Source organism: Oncorhynchus keta, chromosome 25 (assembly GCF_023373465.1).
Source record: "Oncorhynchus keta strain PuntledgeMale-10-30-2019 chromosome 25, Oket_V2, whole genome shotgun sequence".
Taxonomy (NCBI): domain Eukaryota; kingdom Metazoa; phylum Chordata; class Actinopteri; order Salmoniformes; family Salmonidae; genus Oncorhynchus; species Oncorhynchus keta.
The window spans coordinates 10,018,789-10,034,049 of NC_068445.1; the positions used below are offsets into that span (position 1 = coordinate 10,018,789).

At 44.6% G+C, this 15,261-nt stretch overlaps 1 protein-coding gene across 5 annotated transcripts in view; it reads right to left on the reverse strand.

Annotated features, from left to right (window-relative positions):
- The window catches only part of LOC118358121 (cAMP-specific 3',5'-cyclic phosphodiesterase 4D-like), a 274,906-nt gene that overhangs the window by 33,512 nt on the left and 226,133 nt on the right, over positions 1 to 15,261 (reverse strand). The window contains exon 1 of one of the 5 annotated variants that reach the window (XM_052478601.1): positions 10,706 to 11,292. The exons of the other annotated variants lie outside the window; for them this stretch is intronic. Coding sequence (XP_052334561.1) covers positions 10,706 to 10,770 — 65 coding nt within the window. The 5' untranslated portion in view covers positions 10,771 to 11,292. Of the gene's footprint in view, positions 1 to 10,705; positions 11,293 to 15,261 lie in introns of those variants that run through there. 5 annotated transcript variants of the gene reach the window in all.

Here is a 15,261-nt window from a genome sequence, read left to right on the forward strand (position 1 = left end):
GGAGTACTTAGCACGTCTGAACAAAATGCTGGCTGTTATTTTGCAAACTGAGAGCAAACCGATTTTACATGTAGAAACAGCCAAACATTTTGTCAGTCAGATGCTCACCGGCGGCGGGTGGTCCCTAAAACACACTGCACAGTCAGCAAGAGAACGAATGGCGAATGAACAGTAGACGAACGGTAGACCGTAATTCGGGGGGTGTTTTCTCCATTAGAGGAAGAGAGGCAGGGCCTGAGAAGCAGAGAGCGAGATATGCCAAGAGGCAGGGCCTAAGAGCCGGGGCCTGGGAGGCAGAGAGGAAGGTCCTGGACAACAGAGGCAGAGGCCTTAGAGGCAGGGCCTGAGAGGCTGAGCAGGCAGGCCTTGTGATGCAGAGAGGCACTGAGCAGGCAGGTTCTAACTACTCTGACCTTTGGATGTAAAATGTGCAAGTTTTACAACATTTTATTTGTCACGTGCTTTGTAAATAACAGGTGTAGACTAACAGTGAAACACTTACTTACAGGCCCTTCCCAAAAATGCAGAGAGAAAGAAAAACAGAGAAAACATGTAATAATAAAAGTAATAATAATCCAAAATGACTATCCACTCCGATATACAGGGGGTACCAGTACCAAGTCGTGAGCATGGTGGGTATGAGGTTAGTCCAAAAAAGTAGTTTGTCCGAGAAGCTACTGAGTTAACTATTTAACTAACTATTTATCAGTCATGACTTTGGGGTAGAAGCTGTTTAGGGTCTTGTTGCTTCCAGGATTGATGCATCGGTACCACTTGCCGTGAGGAAGCAGAGAGAGCAGTCTATGTAATGGGTGGCTGGAGTCTTTCACCATTTTAGGCCTAGTATTTAGGTTCTGGATGACAGAGTGCTCAGCCCCAGTGATGTACTGGACCATACGCACTACACTCTTTAGCGCCTTGCGGTCAGATGCCAAGCAGTTGTCGTACCAAGCGTGGATGCAGCCAGTCAAGATGCTCTCAATTAAATAGGATCTGAGGGCCCATGCCACATCTTTTCAGCCTCCTAAGGGGGAAGAGGCATCTTCAGCCTTCTGTATCCTGTACTCCACGATCAGCTCCTTTGTCTTGCTGATGGTGAGGGAGAGGTTGTTGTCCTGGCACCACACTGAGGTCTTTGACCTCCTCCAAGTATAGTTTCATTGTCGTCGGTGATCAGGCCTACCACCATCGTGTCGTCGGCAATCTTACCCATGGCAATCTTATCCATGACTGCGGCCACGCAGGGAGTACAGGAGGGAACTAAGCACGCACCCCTGAGGGATGTTGTTGCCTATCCTCACCACCTGGGAGTGGCCTGTCAGGAAGTCTAGGATCCAGTTGCAGAAGGAGGTGTTCCGTCCCAGGGTCCTTAGTTTAGTGATGAGCTTGTCGAGCACTATGTTGAACGCTGAGCTGTAGTCAATGAACAACAGTCTCACATAGATGTTCCTCTTGTCCAGTTGGGAAAGGGCAGTAGAGATAGCGTCACCTGTGGATCTGTTGGGGCGGTATGCAACTTTTATGTGCCATAATAACAAACAGGTATGCCATCTGTAAATACGAATAAAGTTATTAAATTAGCCTAGTTGGTTCAGCCATGGAAAAAGAAAGCAACGTTCCCGCAAGCCATGATTGGCTGAGATAATGAGTGGGCTGGACATGCCGAGAGATGAGTTTGTATTTGTCTGCCATATAGCACGCTTCTGTCTATAATATGAGCTGGTCAGTATGTGTAGGTAATCCTTTCTAACGCTGTTTTTAAAAAATGAATATATCACGTAGTAGAACTACATATGTGTTGCTCTTCACTTTCTGAAGGGCCGAGTTTTGAAATCAGTGGAATTAGAGTATGATATCTAAGGAGATTGAGAAAATTCTGGCGTTTGATTGAAAATATGCAGACGGAGTCAAAAAGAGAACACACAGAAGACTTTTGTATAAAACACCTGTTCACGGATCTTCAAACTAAGGGCAACCCTGGCATCCGTGACAGAGAGGGAGGAGCGTCCATCCATGTATACGGGTAAGAGAGTCTAGCTAGCTACATTTTCAGATATTACACATGATTATTTTAGACAGAAAGTCATTTTCATTTCAAGTTAAAGTGTACTGTTAGCTAGTACTGTTAGTAACTATTTCAATAGAATGTTTACGATAGTCTAACTGTCGATAGACATAGCTGACAAATTCACTCTGGCTATCCACTCCGATTTCAGAGCACTCTCGTCAGAGTGTGCCAGAGGCAAGAATAACTGACAAATATACGAACGCTCAACACCTGCTGAATATAGCCGGTGTCAGTAAACGTTGGCAAAAAAGCGTAATTAAATTGTTGCCAGCAGCACAGTTGCAGTCACCAATGCTCTGGATAACATAAAAACAGCCTATCCAGCTCTGCTTGGGTGTGTAAAATGGTCAGAGTTAGCTGTTCTCTCATTTGTGTCTGGAAGTAGCTAGCCAACGTTAGCCAGTTAGCTTGGGTGCTTGACTGCTGTTGTTAGGGCAGAATGCTCAGATCAACCCTAGTTTTCAGCAAGAGTGTCCAGTGTGCGCTCTGAACGCTCTGAGAATGAAATGGGCAGAGCACACGCTGGCACTCTAGATTAACCTCTTCAACCTATGGGGGCGCTATTTCATTATTGGATAAAAAAACGTGCCCGTTTTAAGCGCAATATTTTGTCACAAAAAGATGCTCGACTATGCATATAATTGACAGCTTTGGAAAGAAAACACTCCGACGTTTCCAAAACTGCAAAGATATTATCTGTGAGTGCCACAGAACTAATGCTACAGGCGAAACCATGATTAAACTTCAAACAGGAAATGAGCAGAATTTTTGAGGCTCTGTTTTCCATTGTCTCCTTATATGGCTGTGAATGCGCCAGGAATGAGCCTGCCCTTTCTGTCATTTCCCCAAGGTGTCTGCAGCATTGTGACGTGTTTGTAGGCATATCATTGGAAGATTGGCCATAAGAGACTACATTTACCAAGTGTCCGCCCGGTGTCCTTTGTCTAAATTGGTGCGTAATCTTCAGCTGCAGGCATTTTCCCATGGGATTCAGAGGGGAAAGCACACTTCCACGAACGATATATCATCGAAGAGATATGTGAAAAACACCTTGAGGATGGATTCTAAACAACGTTTGCCATGTTTCAGTCGACATTATGGAGTTAATTTGGAAAACAGTTTGCCGTTTTGATGACTGAATTTTCGGGTTTTTTGGTAGCCAAACGTGATGTACCAAACGGAGCGATTTCTCCTATACAAATAATCTTTTTGGACAAACTGAACATTTGCTATCTAACTGAAAGTCTCCTCATTGAAAACATCCAAAGTTCTTCAAAGGTAAATGATTTTATTTGAATGCTTTTCTGTTTTTTGTGAAAATGTTGCCTGCTGAATGCTAACGCTAAATGCTATGCTAGCTATCAATAGCTATCAATACTGTTAGACAAATGCTTGTTTTGCTATGGTTGAGAAGCATATTTTGAAAATCTGAGATGACAGTGTTGTTAACAAAAGGCTAAGCTTGAGAGCTAGCATATTGATTTCATTTCATTTGCGATTTTCATGAATAGCTAACGTTGTGTTAAGCTAAAACGGATGATTTACACAATCCTGGATACAGGTTTTTTTTGACGCAGAAAACGGAGCGATTTGTCCTAAACAAATAATCTTTCAGGAAAAACTGAACATTTGCTATCTAACTGAGAGTCTCCTCATTGAAAACATCCGAAGTTCTTCAAAGGTAAATGATTTTATTTGAATGCTTTTCTGGTTTTTGTGAAAATGTTGCCTGCTGCTAAATGCTACGCTAGCTTCAATACTGTTACACAAATGCTTGTTTTGCTATGGTTGAGAAGCATATTTTGAAAATCTGAGATGACAGTGTTGTTAACAAAAGGGCTTGAGAGCTAGCATATTGATTTACAAACTCATTCCTCTCTGCCTCCTTCTTTCCACTCCTTTCCTCTTTGACCTCACCCTCTCACCTTCCCCCTACTCACAAGGCAGGCAATATGGTTAGATGCTGTTCTTCCACTAACCTCATTGCAACTCCCTCCAAGTCTCCGACCACTACCTTGTATCCTTTTCCCTCTCGCTCTCATCCAACACTTCCCACAACTCGGATGGTATCGCGCCGTCCCAACCTTCGCTCTCTCCCCCGCTACTCTCTCCTCTTCCATCCTATCATCTCTTCCCTCTGCTCAAACCTTCTCCAACCTATCTCCTGATTCTGCCTCCTCAACCCTCCTCTCCTCCCTTTCTGCATCCTTTGACTCTCTATGTCCCCTATTGACTCATTGCGAGCTCACAGAACAGGGCTCCCGGGCAGCCGAGCGGAAATGGGGGCTGCGGACCTGGCATCCTTTCGCTCCCTCCTCTCTACATTTTCCTCCTCTGTCTCTGCTACTAAAGCCACTTTCTATCACTCTAAATTCCAAGCATCTGCCTCTAACCCTAGGAAGCTCTTTGCCACCTTCTCCTCCCTCCTGAATCCTCCTCCCCCCTCCTCCCTCTCTGCAGATTCACAACCATTTTGAAAAGAATGAGACATATCCTCGTTTGCTAAGTCAAACGACAAACTGCCCTACCCGGTGCTCTGACCTCTTTCTCCCCTCTCTCTCCAGATGAAAGCTTGACGGCCGGCCGCCCAACAACCTGCCCGCTCGACCCTATCTCAGACTATTTCCGGAGACCTTCTCCCTTACCTTTCATTGGATGGTCTTAGCGAAGTTGCACCCCTTTGAAAAAAACCTACACTCGATCCCTCCGATGTCAACAACTACAGACCAGTATCCCTTCTTTCTTTTCTCTCCAAAACTCTTGAACGTGCCGTCCTTGGCCAGCTCTCCCGCTATCTCTCAGAATGACCTTCTTGATCCAAATTCAGGTTTCAAGACTAGTCATTCAACTGAGACTGTTCTCTGTATCAAGGCGCTCCGGCTAAAGCTAACTCTCTCTCCTCTGCTCTCATCCTTCTAGACCTATCGGCTGCCTTCGATGTGTGAACCATCAGATCCTCCTCTCCACCCTCTCCGAGTTGGGCATCTCCGGCGCGGCCCAAATGACAGGTCGCTCCTACCAGGTGGCGTTCTGTCTCCTCTCCAAAACTGGTGTCCCCCAGGGCTCTGTTCTAGGCCCTCTCCTATTCTCGCTATACACCAAGTCACTTGGCTCTGTCATAACCTCACATGGTCTCTCCTATCATTGCTATGCAGGACACACAATTAAACTTCTCCTTTCCTCCTTCTGATGACCAGGTGGTGAATCGCATCTCTGCATGTCTGGCAGACATATCAGTGTGGATGACGGATCACCACCTCAAGCTGAACTCGGCAAGACGGAGCTGCTCTTCCTCCCAAAGGACTGCCCGTTCCATGATCTCGCCATCACGGTTGACAACTCCATTGTGTCCTCCTCCCAGATAAGAACCTTGGCGTGAGACAACACCCTGTCGTTCTCAACTAACATCAAGGCGGTGGCCCGTTACTTAGGTTTGCTCTACAACATCCGCAGAGTGCCTCACACAGGAAGCGGCGCAGGTCCTAATCCAGGCACTTGTCATCTTCATTACTGCAACTCGCTGTTGGCTGGGCTCCTGCCTGTGCCATTAAACCCCTACAACTCATGCAGCCCGTCTGGTGTTCAACCTTCCCAAGTTCTCTCACGTCACCCCGCTCCTCCGCTCTCTCCACTGGCTTCCAGTTGAAGCTCGCATCCGCTACAAGACCATGGTGCTTGCCTACGGAGCTGTGAGGGGGAACGGCACCTCAGTACCTCCAGGCTCTGATCAGGCCCTACACCCAAACAAGGGCACTGCGTTCATCCACCTCTGGCCTGCTCGCCTCCCTACCACTGAGGAAGTACAGTTCCCGCTCAGCCCAGTCAAAACTGCTCGCTGCTCTGGCTCCCCAATGGTGGGACACACTCCCTCACGACGCCAGGACAGCGGAGTCAATCACCACCTTCCGGAGACACCTGAAACCCCACCTCTTTAAGGAATACCTAGGATAGGATAAAGTAATCCTTCTCACCCCCCTTAAAAGATTTAGATGCACTATTGTAAAGTGGCTGTTCCACTGGATGTCATAAGGTGAATGCACCAATTTGTAAGTCGCTCTGGATAAGAGCGTCTGCTAAATGACTTAAATGTAATGTAAATGTATTTCATTTGCGATTTTCATAAATAGTTAACGTTGCATTATGGTAATGAGCTTGAGGCTGTATTCACGATCCCGGATCCGGGATGGCTCGTCGCAACAGGTTAAATTACGAACACACCTGTATAAACCAGCCCTTGAAATCTTTGGTTGTTTAGTACATAGCATCTCATGTGAATCCTTAAAAATATGGGTGGGGCTAAAGCTTAAGAGCGTGTGAATGATGCTGAATGAGTATGGACAAAGAGGAGCTCTCCAAAAGGTACCAAAACATTCAAGGGCCATTTTCTCAAAAGTGAGGTTACAAGTTTATCAACTTTCAAAGCAGAATTACTTTTCCATTGTTCTTCAACTTTATTGTATGAGGTACAGCAGCATTTTCTACTTTTATCCAATGTAAATAACACAATTTAAAATGTGGTGTTCTGCTTGAAACATGTAAGTATTACAGACTGGGTCAGGGAGAGTTTGAAAATGTCAGTATTGACACTTGCCAGCTGGTCAGTGCTTGCTCTAAGAATGCGTCCTGGTAATCCGTCTGGCCCTGCGGCTTTGTGAATGTTTACCCAAAATCTATGGAGAACGTAATCACACAGTCATCCGGAACAGCTGGTGCTCTCATACATAGTTCAGTGTTGCTTGCCTCGAAGCGAGCATAGAAGGGATTTAGCTCCTCTGATAGGCTCACGTAATGAGCGGGTAAAGAGAAAACATATTGTTGTCATTACTCTGTACCCTGCTTCCATCGCTTTCTCTGTCTTATTTCTCTTTATCTCTCCCGTTTGTCTTCTCTCTCTGTTTCACCCTCTCTCTCTCTCTCTCTCTGTACTCTATCTCTCTATGTAGCCCATCCCTCTCTCTACCCTCATATAGTTGTTATAAGCAGTGCTCAACCCTCCCAAGTAGCTATCACACTGACTGATAAATGACGTTCTCCATCTGTTCCCTACACTAACGCCCTAGCAGCACATTTAGTAAACAAATTTGGAACCATGTACAAAACACACACACACACAGCTCACATGTTCTCATTAAGAGAGATCTTGCCAGTCAGTCTCCAGCTGGCCAACATATGCTGAGTAGATGAGCCAATCATTAACACCTACACGTGCTCATGTCACACACTGTACCATAGCGTATAACTGATAGTAATACATGTGACAACCAGCATACAGTACCTGCATCCGTGTTATTTATGAATGAATGGGAGAACACATAGCAACATAGCAACTAAGAGTAAAAAAGGGTCTGGGCAAAATAGAAGCTCTGATTGGCCGATTACAAGTATTCTCTGTCCCTACTGGATAGGTCACGGTAAGCGTTTTAGGCCTGGAACATCCAGCAAACCAGTCTGTTGAGCATCACCCTGACACTCAAAGACCTCGACTGGAACCTTATAAATCCACACTTTCCAAAGGGTCACTCCATGTTTAGCACTGAGACCACTTTCCACCACTGAGTCCAAATTTACAGTCCAGCTTTTCAATCAAGCTAGAGATGAGAACAGATCACATGAAAAAAAGTACTGGGATAAGCTACTGCTGTTGCAAACATGTTCTAACAGGAAAAAAGTGTGTCAGACTAAATTGGTATATATTGACTAATAAGCACATTACTGTAGATAACAGTTAGGATATATACCTAGCCAACTAACTAGCCATTGGGAATCTTTGCGCCACTTGACAATCATTCCTGGCACATCTCCCCGGCAGGTTAATGAGAACTCATCAGAACATTAACCACAACAGCAGAGGGGCTTGGTCTAGATCTGGGGATACCAAACTTTTCTCTCAGGCCCCCCTTCCAGCATTTGGGGAAATCCTGCACATCCCCGCATGCCTGCAAACGCACACATCTATTTCTATAGACACAAGCACTGTTCATGACACGTTTTGCAGATTTAAAGTTATTTCCTGTAATTCTACATATTTTGCCATAAGATCCAGAGAACATTTAGCAGTTTTAATGGTACTTTTCTTGCTGACATGGGCTAGTTGATCTGGACAGTTCTGACAAGTTATACATAGCTCCCTAAGGTATACCTTGGCTGGCAAGACAAGACAAGAGGAAAACTGATGATGCACTACCCAATTTCAAAATTGCAGCTTGTGCATTCCACTATTACAACTTTCATCTAGATGATGACTATTAGGGAGGCCAGAGTGGGAAAAGCTCTGAATTCTGAGGTAAGACAGGAGACAGGATAAGGAGAGATGCAGTGTATGTCTTTCCCTTGGCGATTCTCCAAAGTTTACAAATAAACATACCAGCCAGAAAAATGAATTAATGTAAGAGTTGACAGAATGAGGGGAGTATTGTGATGTCATAGATACATGTGGCATGTGACATGTAAAATGTGAGGCGGGTTTGGGACAGAAACCCACCTCACATGTGACAGGAGTTTAAGAAAAAAAGGTTTGCGAGACACAGAAGAAAAGCAGAGGTTCTGGGTTGCCACAAAGACATATGGCATGTCTGTGGGCGTGGGGTTGTGATGTCACAGAGGGTGACATGCTGTGTGGAATGGAAGATGAGATGTTGTGATATGGATGTCACAAAGACATGGCATGGTTGGGAGGGGGAGAGCTGGGGGGAGAGCTGTGATGTCACAGAGGGAGACATAATGGAGAGTTCCCTTGGGGTAAAACCTGCTGTGCAGTCAGCCATGCAGAGGAGAGATTCTACATTATTCTACTGATAACAGAGGAATGCACCTGTCTCTCTCTCACACACACACACCCTCTCAATCAATGAAGGTGAAGGGGAGAGTGTTAACAATTCACAGACATTCCTCCTTCTCTTCTCTCCTTCCTTTATATTTTACATTACATTTAAGTATATATATATATATATAATAATATATATATTTACATTACATTTAAGTCATTTAGCAGACACTCTTATCCAGAGCGACTTACAAATTGGTGCATTCACCTTATGACATCCAGTGGAACAGCCACTTTACAATAGTGCATCTAAATCTTTTAAGGGGGGTGAGAAGGATTACTTTATCCTATCCTAGGTATTCCTTAAAGAGGTGGGGTTTCAGGTGTCTCCGGAAGGTGGTGATTGACTCCGCTGTCCTGGCGTCGTGAGGGAGTTTGTTCCACCATTGAGCTGAGCGGGAACTGTACTTCCTCAGTGGTAGGGAGGCGAGCAGGCCAGAGGTGGATGAACGCAGTGCCCTTGTTTGGGTGTAGGGCCTGATCAGAGCCTGGAGGTACTGAGGTGCCGTTCCCCTCATTAACCTTACTTTCCATCCCCCACCTCTCCCTCGCTACGGTCATGTACTCAGCTTTAGACAAAGCTATGTTTATCTAACTTACTGACACTGGTGACATGAAGAATTACACCAGGTTGAACTTTCAGGGCAGACATCTGGCTGAAAGAGATCTCCTTCCACGTGTTAATCTGATCATAACACCTGTCCTTCAGTGGCAGCCTCATTCCGCTCAAAGACTTCCCAATGGCTTTAATGATGGTGCACGGTTCACACAGGCCTTCTCCCAGTCTGGGATCTTATGTGGATAATTAGCAGACTGTGTGAGAAGAGGGTGACCTAAAGGCCAGGGTCGAGGAGGGAACCAGCATGCTGTGTGTTTGTTCAGGGCTGGACTGGACTGCTAAGCTAGAGTACAGCATGGAAGTACCACGGCGAAACACTGTGGAAACAAACAAGTGTTCGACAGAGATCTACGCTCACAGGGAACATGGGAGCGCAGAAGGGCTGAGAAAAAGAAAGAGCCAAGGACAAGTCGAGACAGTAGGGTGAGGAGAGGGGAAGGCAGGGAGAGCAGCCCCCAGAGGTGCATTCTATGGAAAAGGAAAACCCTGGGGGCACTGCTAGGGACGTCAGCAAGGGACTGACACACATTCCAGAGTCGATTATGATTTGCATAAGGCCTTTACGACCTTCTTAGAATGTATCGGCTGTTTCATGGGCTTGATACAGTGAGTTCTGATGGAAACGCAGTAACGCACAATTAGACAGCACAGAGACAAACTGCCATGCTGGATGCCTGCTCTTCCATGAAGTGTGTTGTATAGTTAACAGAGTACAATCGAGTGCAAGGATAGAAGAAGCTCTCTCACATACAGTTACTTTCCAAGTGACCCACAGTCAAAACCAAAACACCAAATACGAAAAGACAGGCCAGGGGTTGACAGTCTGAAGGAGACTGAGGAAGGAAGAGAAACCAGAAAACAGTAGACTGTATGAAAAGGGAGGCAGAGGGGGGACGGAGAGGATTGAGATGGAAAGCAGGAGAGGCAGGGGGAGGAAAACGATATGGAAATGAATGACAGAGCCTTACACGGGATGGTGAACAGAGAGAGAGAGAACTAAAAAAGAGAAATAACAGCTGGTAAGAATATAGGGGACTGAAAATGGGGTCAGTGAGAAAGTTAGGAAAGTAGCAGGACAACAGAGAGAGAAGCAGGTGAGAGAGAGCAAGGGTTGAGAGAGAGAGGAGGGAAAGAGACGACAGAAACAGAGAGAGACAGGACAGCGGGGGGTTGGTAGAAGTTTGTGTCTGTTTACCAGATTCCTTCCGTGTTCCGTAGAGAGCTGGTGGAGCGAGATCGTGGCTTCAGAACAATAGTCATGGTGTGACCTCCTCACCCACTCACCCACTCACCCCTCGGATCTGCCAAACGCTACAGGCCTGTCCAGATAACAGCCCCCACAGTGCTGTTCCGGTCAAACCACAGAACCCACAACTCCCTAGAGAGGAAAGTGTTCTTGTTGCGTTCAAACCACTGTTACCACTTGTTCCCCTCCAGGTCCCATCAAACTGTTATGTTCAGAATGTGGTCAAACCACCACTGTCACTTCTATAGTTATCTCAAAAACCTCTGATAAGATTATTTTCAGACCGTGTCCTTCCAACTGTAGTAACCTCTTCTTCCAACTGTAGTAATCCTGTGGAGCGGTCCAATGGAGTGGTTGTGTAATGTGCCTGTTGTGGTCGTGTTCAGTGCTTCTGTGCCCCAACCTGAGTGCTCGTGATCAAGACAGAGACAGAGACTGGTAGATGAGTCACAGAACACACAACTAAAGTTCCAACTAAAACTATCCACTACTGGAATCCTCTCTCTCAGACCTTCACTGTGTGTGGGATCAGCCTCTTTCTCTCTCTCTCTCTCTCTCTCTCTCTCTCTCTCTCTCTCTCTCTCTCTCTCTCTCTCTCTCTCTCTCTCTCTATATCTCCCTTTCTTCCTCTCACTCCTTCTTTGCTCTCCCTCTCTCTTCCTCTCTTGTTGTGTGTAAACTTTCCTCCTTTTTCTTCCTTCCCTCTCCTTCCTCCTCTCCCTCTCTCAACTGACTATTCCTGGCCAGCAAGTATAAGCCCTTCCCCTCTCTTCCCTTTCCCTCTTTTCTATCTTCTGACACTTTAATCTGTCTAGCTCTCCTCTCTCGGACTCTCTCTCTCTTCCTGGCCGCATGTGTAAGCTCTCCTCTCTCGGACTCTCTCTCTCTTCCTGGCCGCATGTGTAAGCTCTCCTCTCTCGGACTCTCTCTCTCTTCCTGGCCGCATGTGTAAGCTCTCCTCTCTCGGACTCTCTCTCTCTTCCTGGCCGCATGTGTAAGCTCTCCTCTCTCGGACTCTCTCTCTCTTCCTGGCCGCATGTGTAAGCTCTCCTCTCTCGGACTCTCTCTCTCTTCCTGGCCGCATGTGTAAGCTCTCCTCTTCATCCTTTCTTCCTCCTTCTCTCTTCCTCTCTCTTTCCTTCCTGCAGTAGTGATGGGTCGTTCACGAACAAATGGCTCTTTTTGAACTGAACTTTTTGGTGAATGTCAGGAACCGAATCGCACCGGTGAAAGAGCTGTTCATTTGGCTCCCTGATTTGCATACTGCTACTACTGCTTTTTAAGCTCAAAACAACGTTTTTCTACAGATAAGTGACAAAATAATTATCCAAAGAGGGTGAATACTCACTGCAGAGACAATAAATAGTGGAGAGAGCGTGTCAACCTGGTCCTACGCTGATTCTTTCATGGTTGGCCAGGTAGAAATGTATTTGAACGCGCATTTAACGATATGACATAATCGTAGCCCACCTTTTGGGCTTGACATTGTAGATTTGCAATTTTTTTCATGGTTCTAGGTAGATTATTTTGCATTTTGAACTACTGTAAGAGCCGTATGGGAGACAAATGAGTCGGCTCCTTTACGTGAACGGAGCAAAATTAGGCGGTTTTCTGAAAAGACTGAATGACCATCACTATCTTGCAGCCTGAGGGGGGTTGGTGTTGGTGAGGTTGTTGTAACTCCTTCAGGGGTGGGGATCTATCCCATAGTACAGCGCTGTCTCAAACATCAATCCCACTGCTGCCACAGCAACCTAACAACAATGCCAGGTGTGTTGTATTATCCACAACATGCTGGAGAAGTAGCATAGTGGCATGTGGCACGTTTACACTGTAATTTCATCATTTCATTTCATTTCAATTGAGTTCATCCACAGTGACTTATTATAGGTGTAAGGACAAAAAGTAGCCCCCAAAAAAAGGTCATAATATGAGCATTGTAACCAGGCGTGTAGTGTTGCCGGAGTGAACCTGGAGCGTAACTCCGCCACTTCTCAGAAGGGTGATGGTTTAAAAGGGTAGGAAGCACAAGTTTTTTAGTGTGGTCAAAGACTTAGTAACTTAGTTGTTGTCACAATCTGGTTACCTATAAATAGAAACACAGTTATGTTTTTGGGTTGTTACATATCTATTCACTTATTCCTGGATATGCTCTAAACTACCCACAATCCACTATTTCTCAAGGTCATCAGGAGGATCTACTCTGTGCTACCGATTTCATGTGCTAGCTCAGTAGCAAGCCCAAGCTGGCTAATGTTAGTCACAGCTCATGCTCTTCACGGACATTGTGGCCGTGTTATCTAGTGGGAACCCTATAGCACTGCAGGCTCTGGTGACTTCTTGCTGTGGGCTCAAAACGAAAAAGACATTTTAAACCAGTGTGCTCTAATTGTGTTATGTTAGTACCTCGTCTGTTCTCCTTTTTGTTTTGTCAACATTCAACATGTTCTCTGTGAAGTAGGCTATGGGAGTTTAGTAACTTTTTCCACCTTGGCTTAGTAATAGCGCACTAGCTGATGAACATCTGTAATCTATATATTTAGGATTTTTCACGCTATAGTTACTGGATTTTCCCTGAATCTTACCCTCGGGTGGGCCCCAGTCGTCAATCTGTAAGTATCTGCTCTTTATGTGCTCGGTTATGTGTTAGTTGTGTTCTAACTGGTCTCTGGTAGTTGGGCTCTTGCTTGCCAACCATAACTGTACTGGTTGGCAAGGCTGACTAAAGCTAATCGAGAACTACAAAAGTAGCCTTCGAGAACTAGAAACGTTTTGCTACTTTTCTCAACAACATTGATGACCTGAATTTAGCAGGTGCTAAGTGATGGGCTACTTTCTGCACACGCCGGAGTGACTTGACACAACGCTGGCCAAACAAAATGTAGCTACAAACAAAACAGTTAAATGGTTCCAGTCTGCTGTGAAGCGTTCATCCATGTATACAGGTAACAGTCTAGCTACATTTCAGATATAAGTTTCACATTTTGTCAGAAAGTCATTTTTATTGCAAGTACTGTAAGTTAGCTAGCAAACGTTAGGTTGCTGGCTCGCCAGCTAATGTTAAGTGTATGATCTGTGTAGTAAAATTTTCCGAATCAGAAACCATTTGCATTGCTAGTTATAGCCTAATGTTAGTTAGCTAACATTGATCCTAGTTTGTTAGCTTTAGCTATCTGCAGCTATACTACCGCTATGACAACATTTGTATTGGTAGTAGTATCAGTTGAGATTATGCTGGTTCATTGTTTAGCTAGCTAGCATTTAAGGGCCATTTTCTCAAAAGTGGGGTTACACATTTATCAACTTTCAAAGCAGAATTACTTTCCCATTGTTCCGCAACTGCAGTGTATGCTATAACATTTTCTAGCTCTGAGTCTCTGCTTTTATCCAATGTAAAAAACACAATTTCTAATTTTGCTACATAAGAACGAATCGAGGCACAGTTTTACTTGTGTACTTATTTAGGCTTGCCGCAACAAAGGGGTTGAATACTTACTGACTCAATGCATTTCAGCCTTCAATTTTCTATTAATTTGTAAAAAATTCTAAAAACAAAATGTCACTATGACATTATGGGTATATTGTGTGTCTCAATTTAATAAATTTTAAATTCAGGATGTAACACAAAAAACATGTGGAATAAGTTAAGGTGTATGAATACTTTCTGAAGGCACTGCAACAATGTTCACCACATTTTTTGGAAATGATCCTTTAAACTACTACTACTAGTTTATATTAAAACATGTGACTCATTTCAAGAAACTAGGCGTATGTCGAGCGTCACTAATTCACAGGAGAGACATTTGAACATAAACTTTTTTTTAAATAATCAAAATGTGTTTTTTGGCAGAAATGCCTTCCGGAACATGTGAACTTCCATGCGCCAATAAAAAATGTGTATGCCATCTGTAAATACGAATACAATTGTTAAATGATGAGCCTAGTTGGTTAAGCCACAGAAAAAGTCAGGAACCTTCGCACTAGCCCAGATTGGCTGAGATAATGGGTGGGCTGGATAGAGCTAAAGAGGATCTGCAGAGAAGAATGGGAGAAACTCTGCAAATAAAGCTGTGCCAAGCTTGTAGTGTCATACCCAAGAAGACTTGAGGCTGTAATTGCTACCAAAGTTGTTTCAACAAAGTACTGAGTAACGGGTCTGAATACTTATGTAAATGTGATTTTTTTTGTTGCAAAAATTACTAAAAACCTGTTTTTGCTTTAACATTATGGGATATTGTGTGTAGATTGACGAGAAAAAACAACAACAATTGAATACATTTTAGAATAAGGCTCTAACGTGACAAAATATGGAAAAAGTCAAGGGGTCTGAATACTTTCCGAATCCACTGTATATGCCATTCAGCCGACGCTTTAATCCAAAGCGATTTACAGTCACAGCCCTCATCGGCTTCCTTGTGTTTGAAATGTGAGCTTGTCCGAGGATGGTCGGACTCGAGCCTGTTTAGCGACAGTCGCTATCCAAAATTATGGGGGGTCAATTAAGC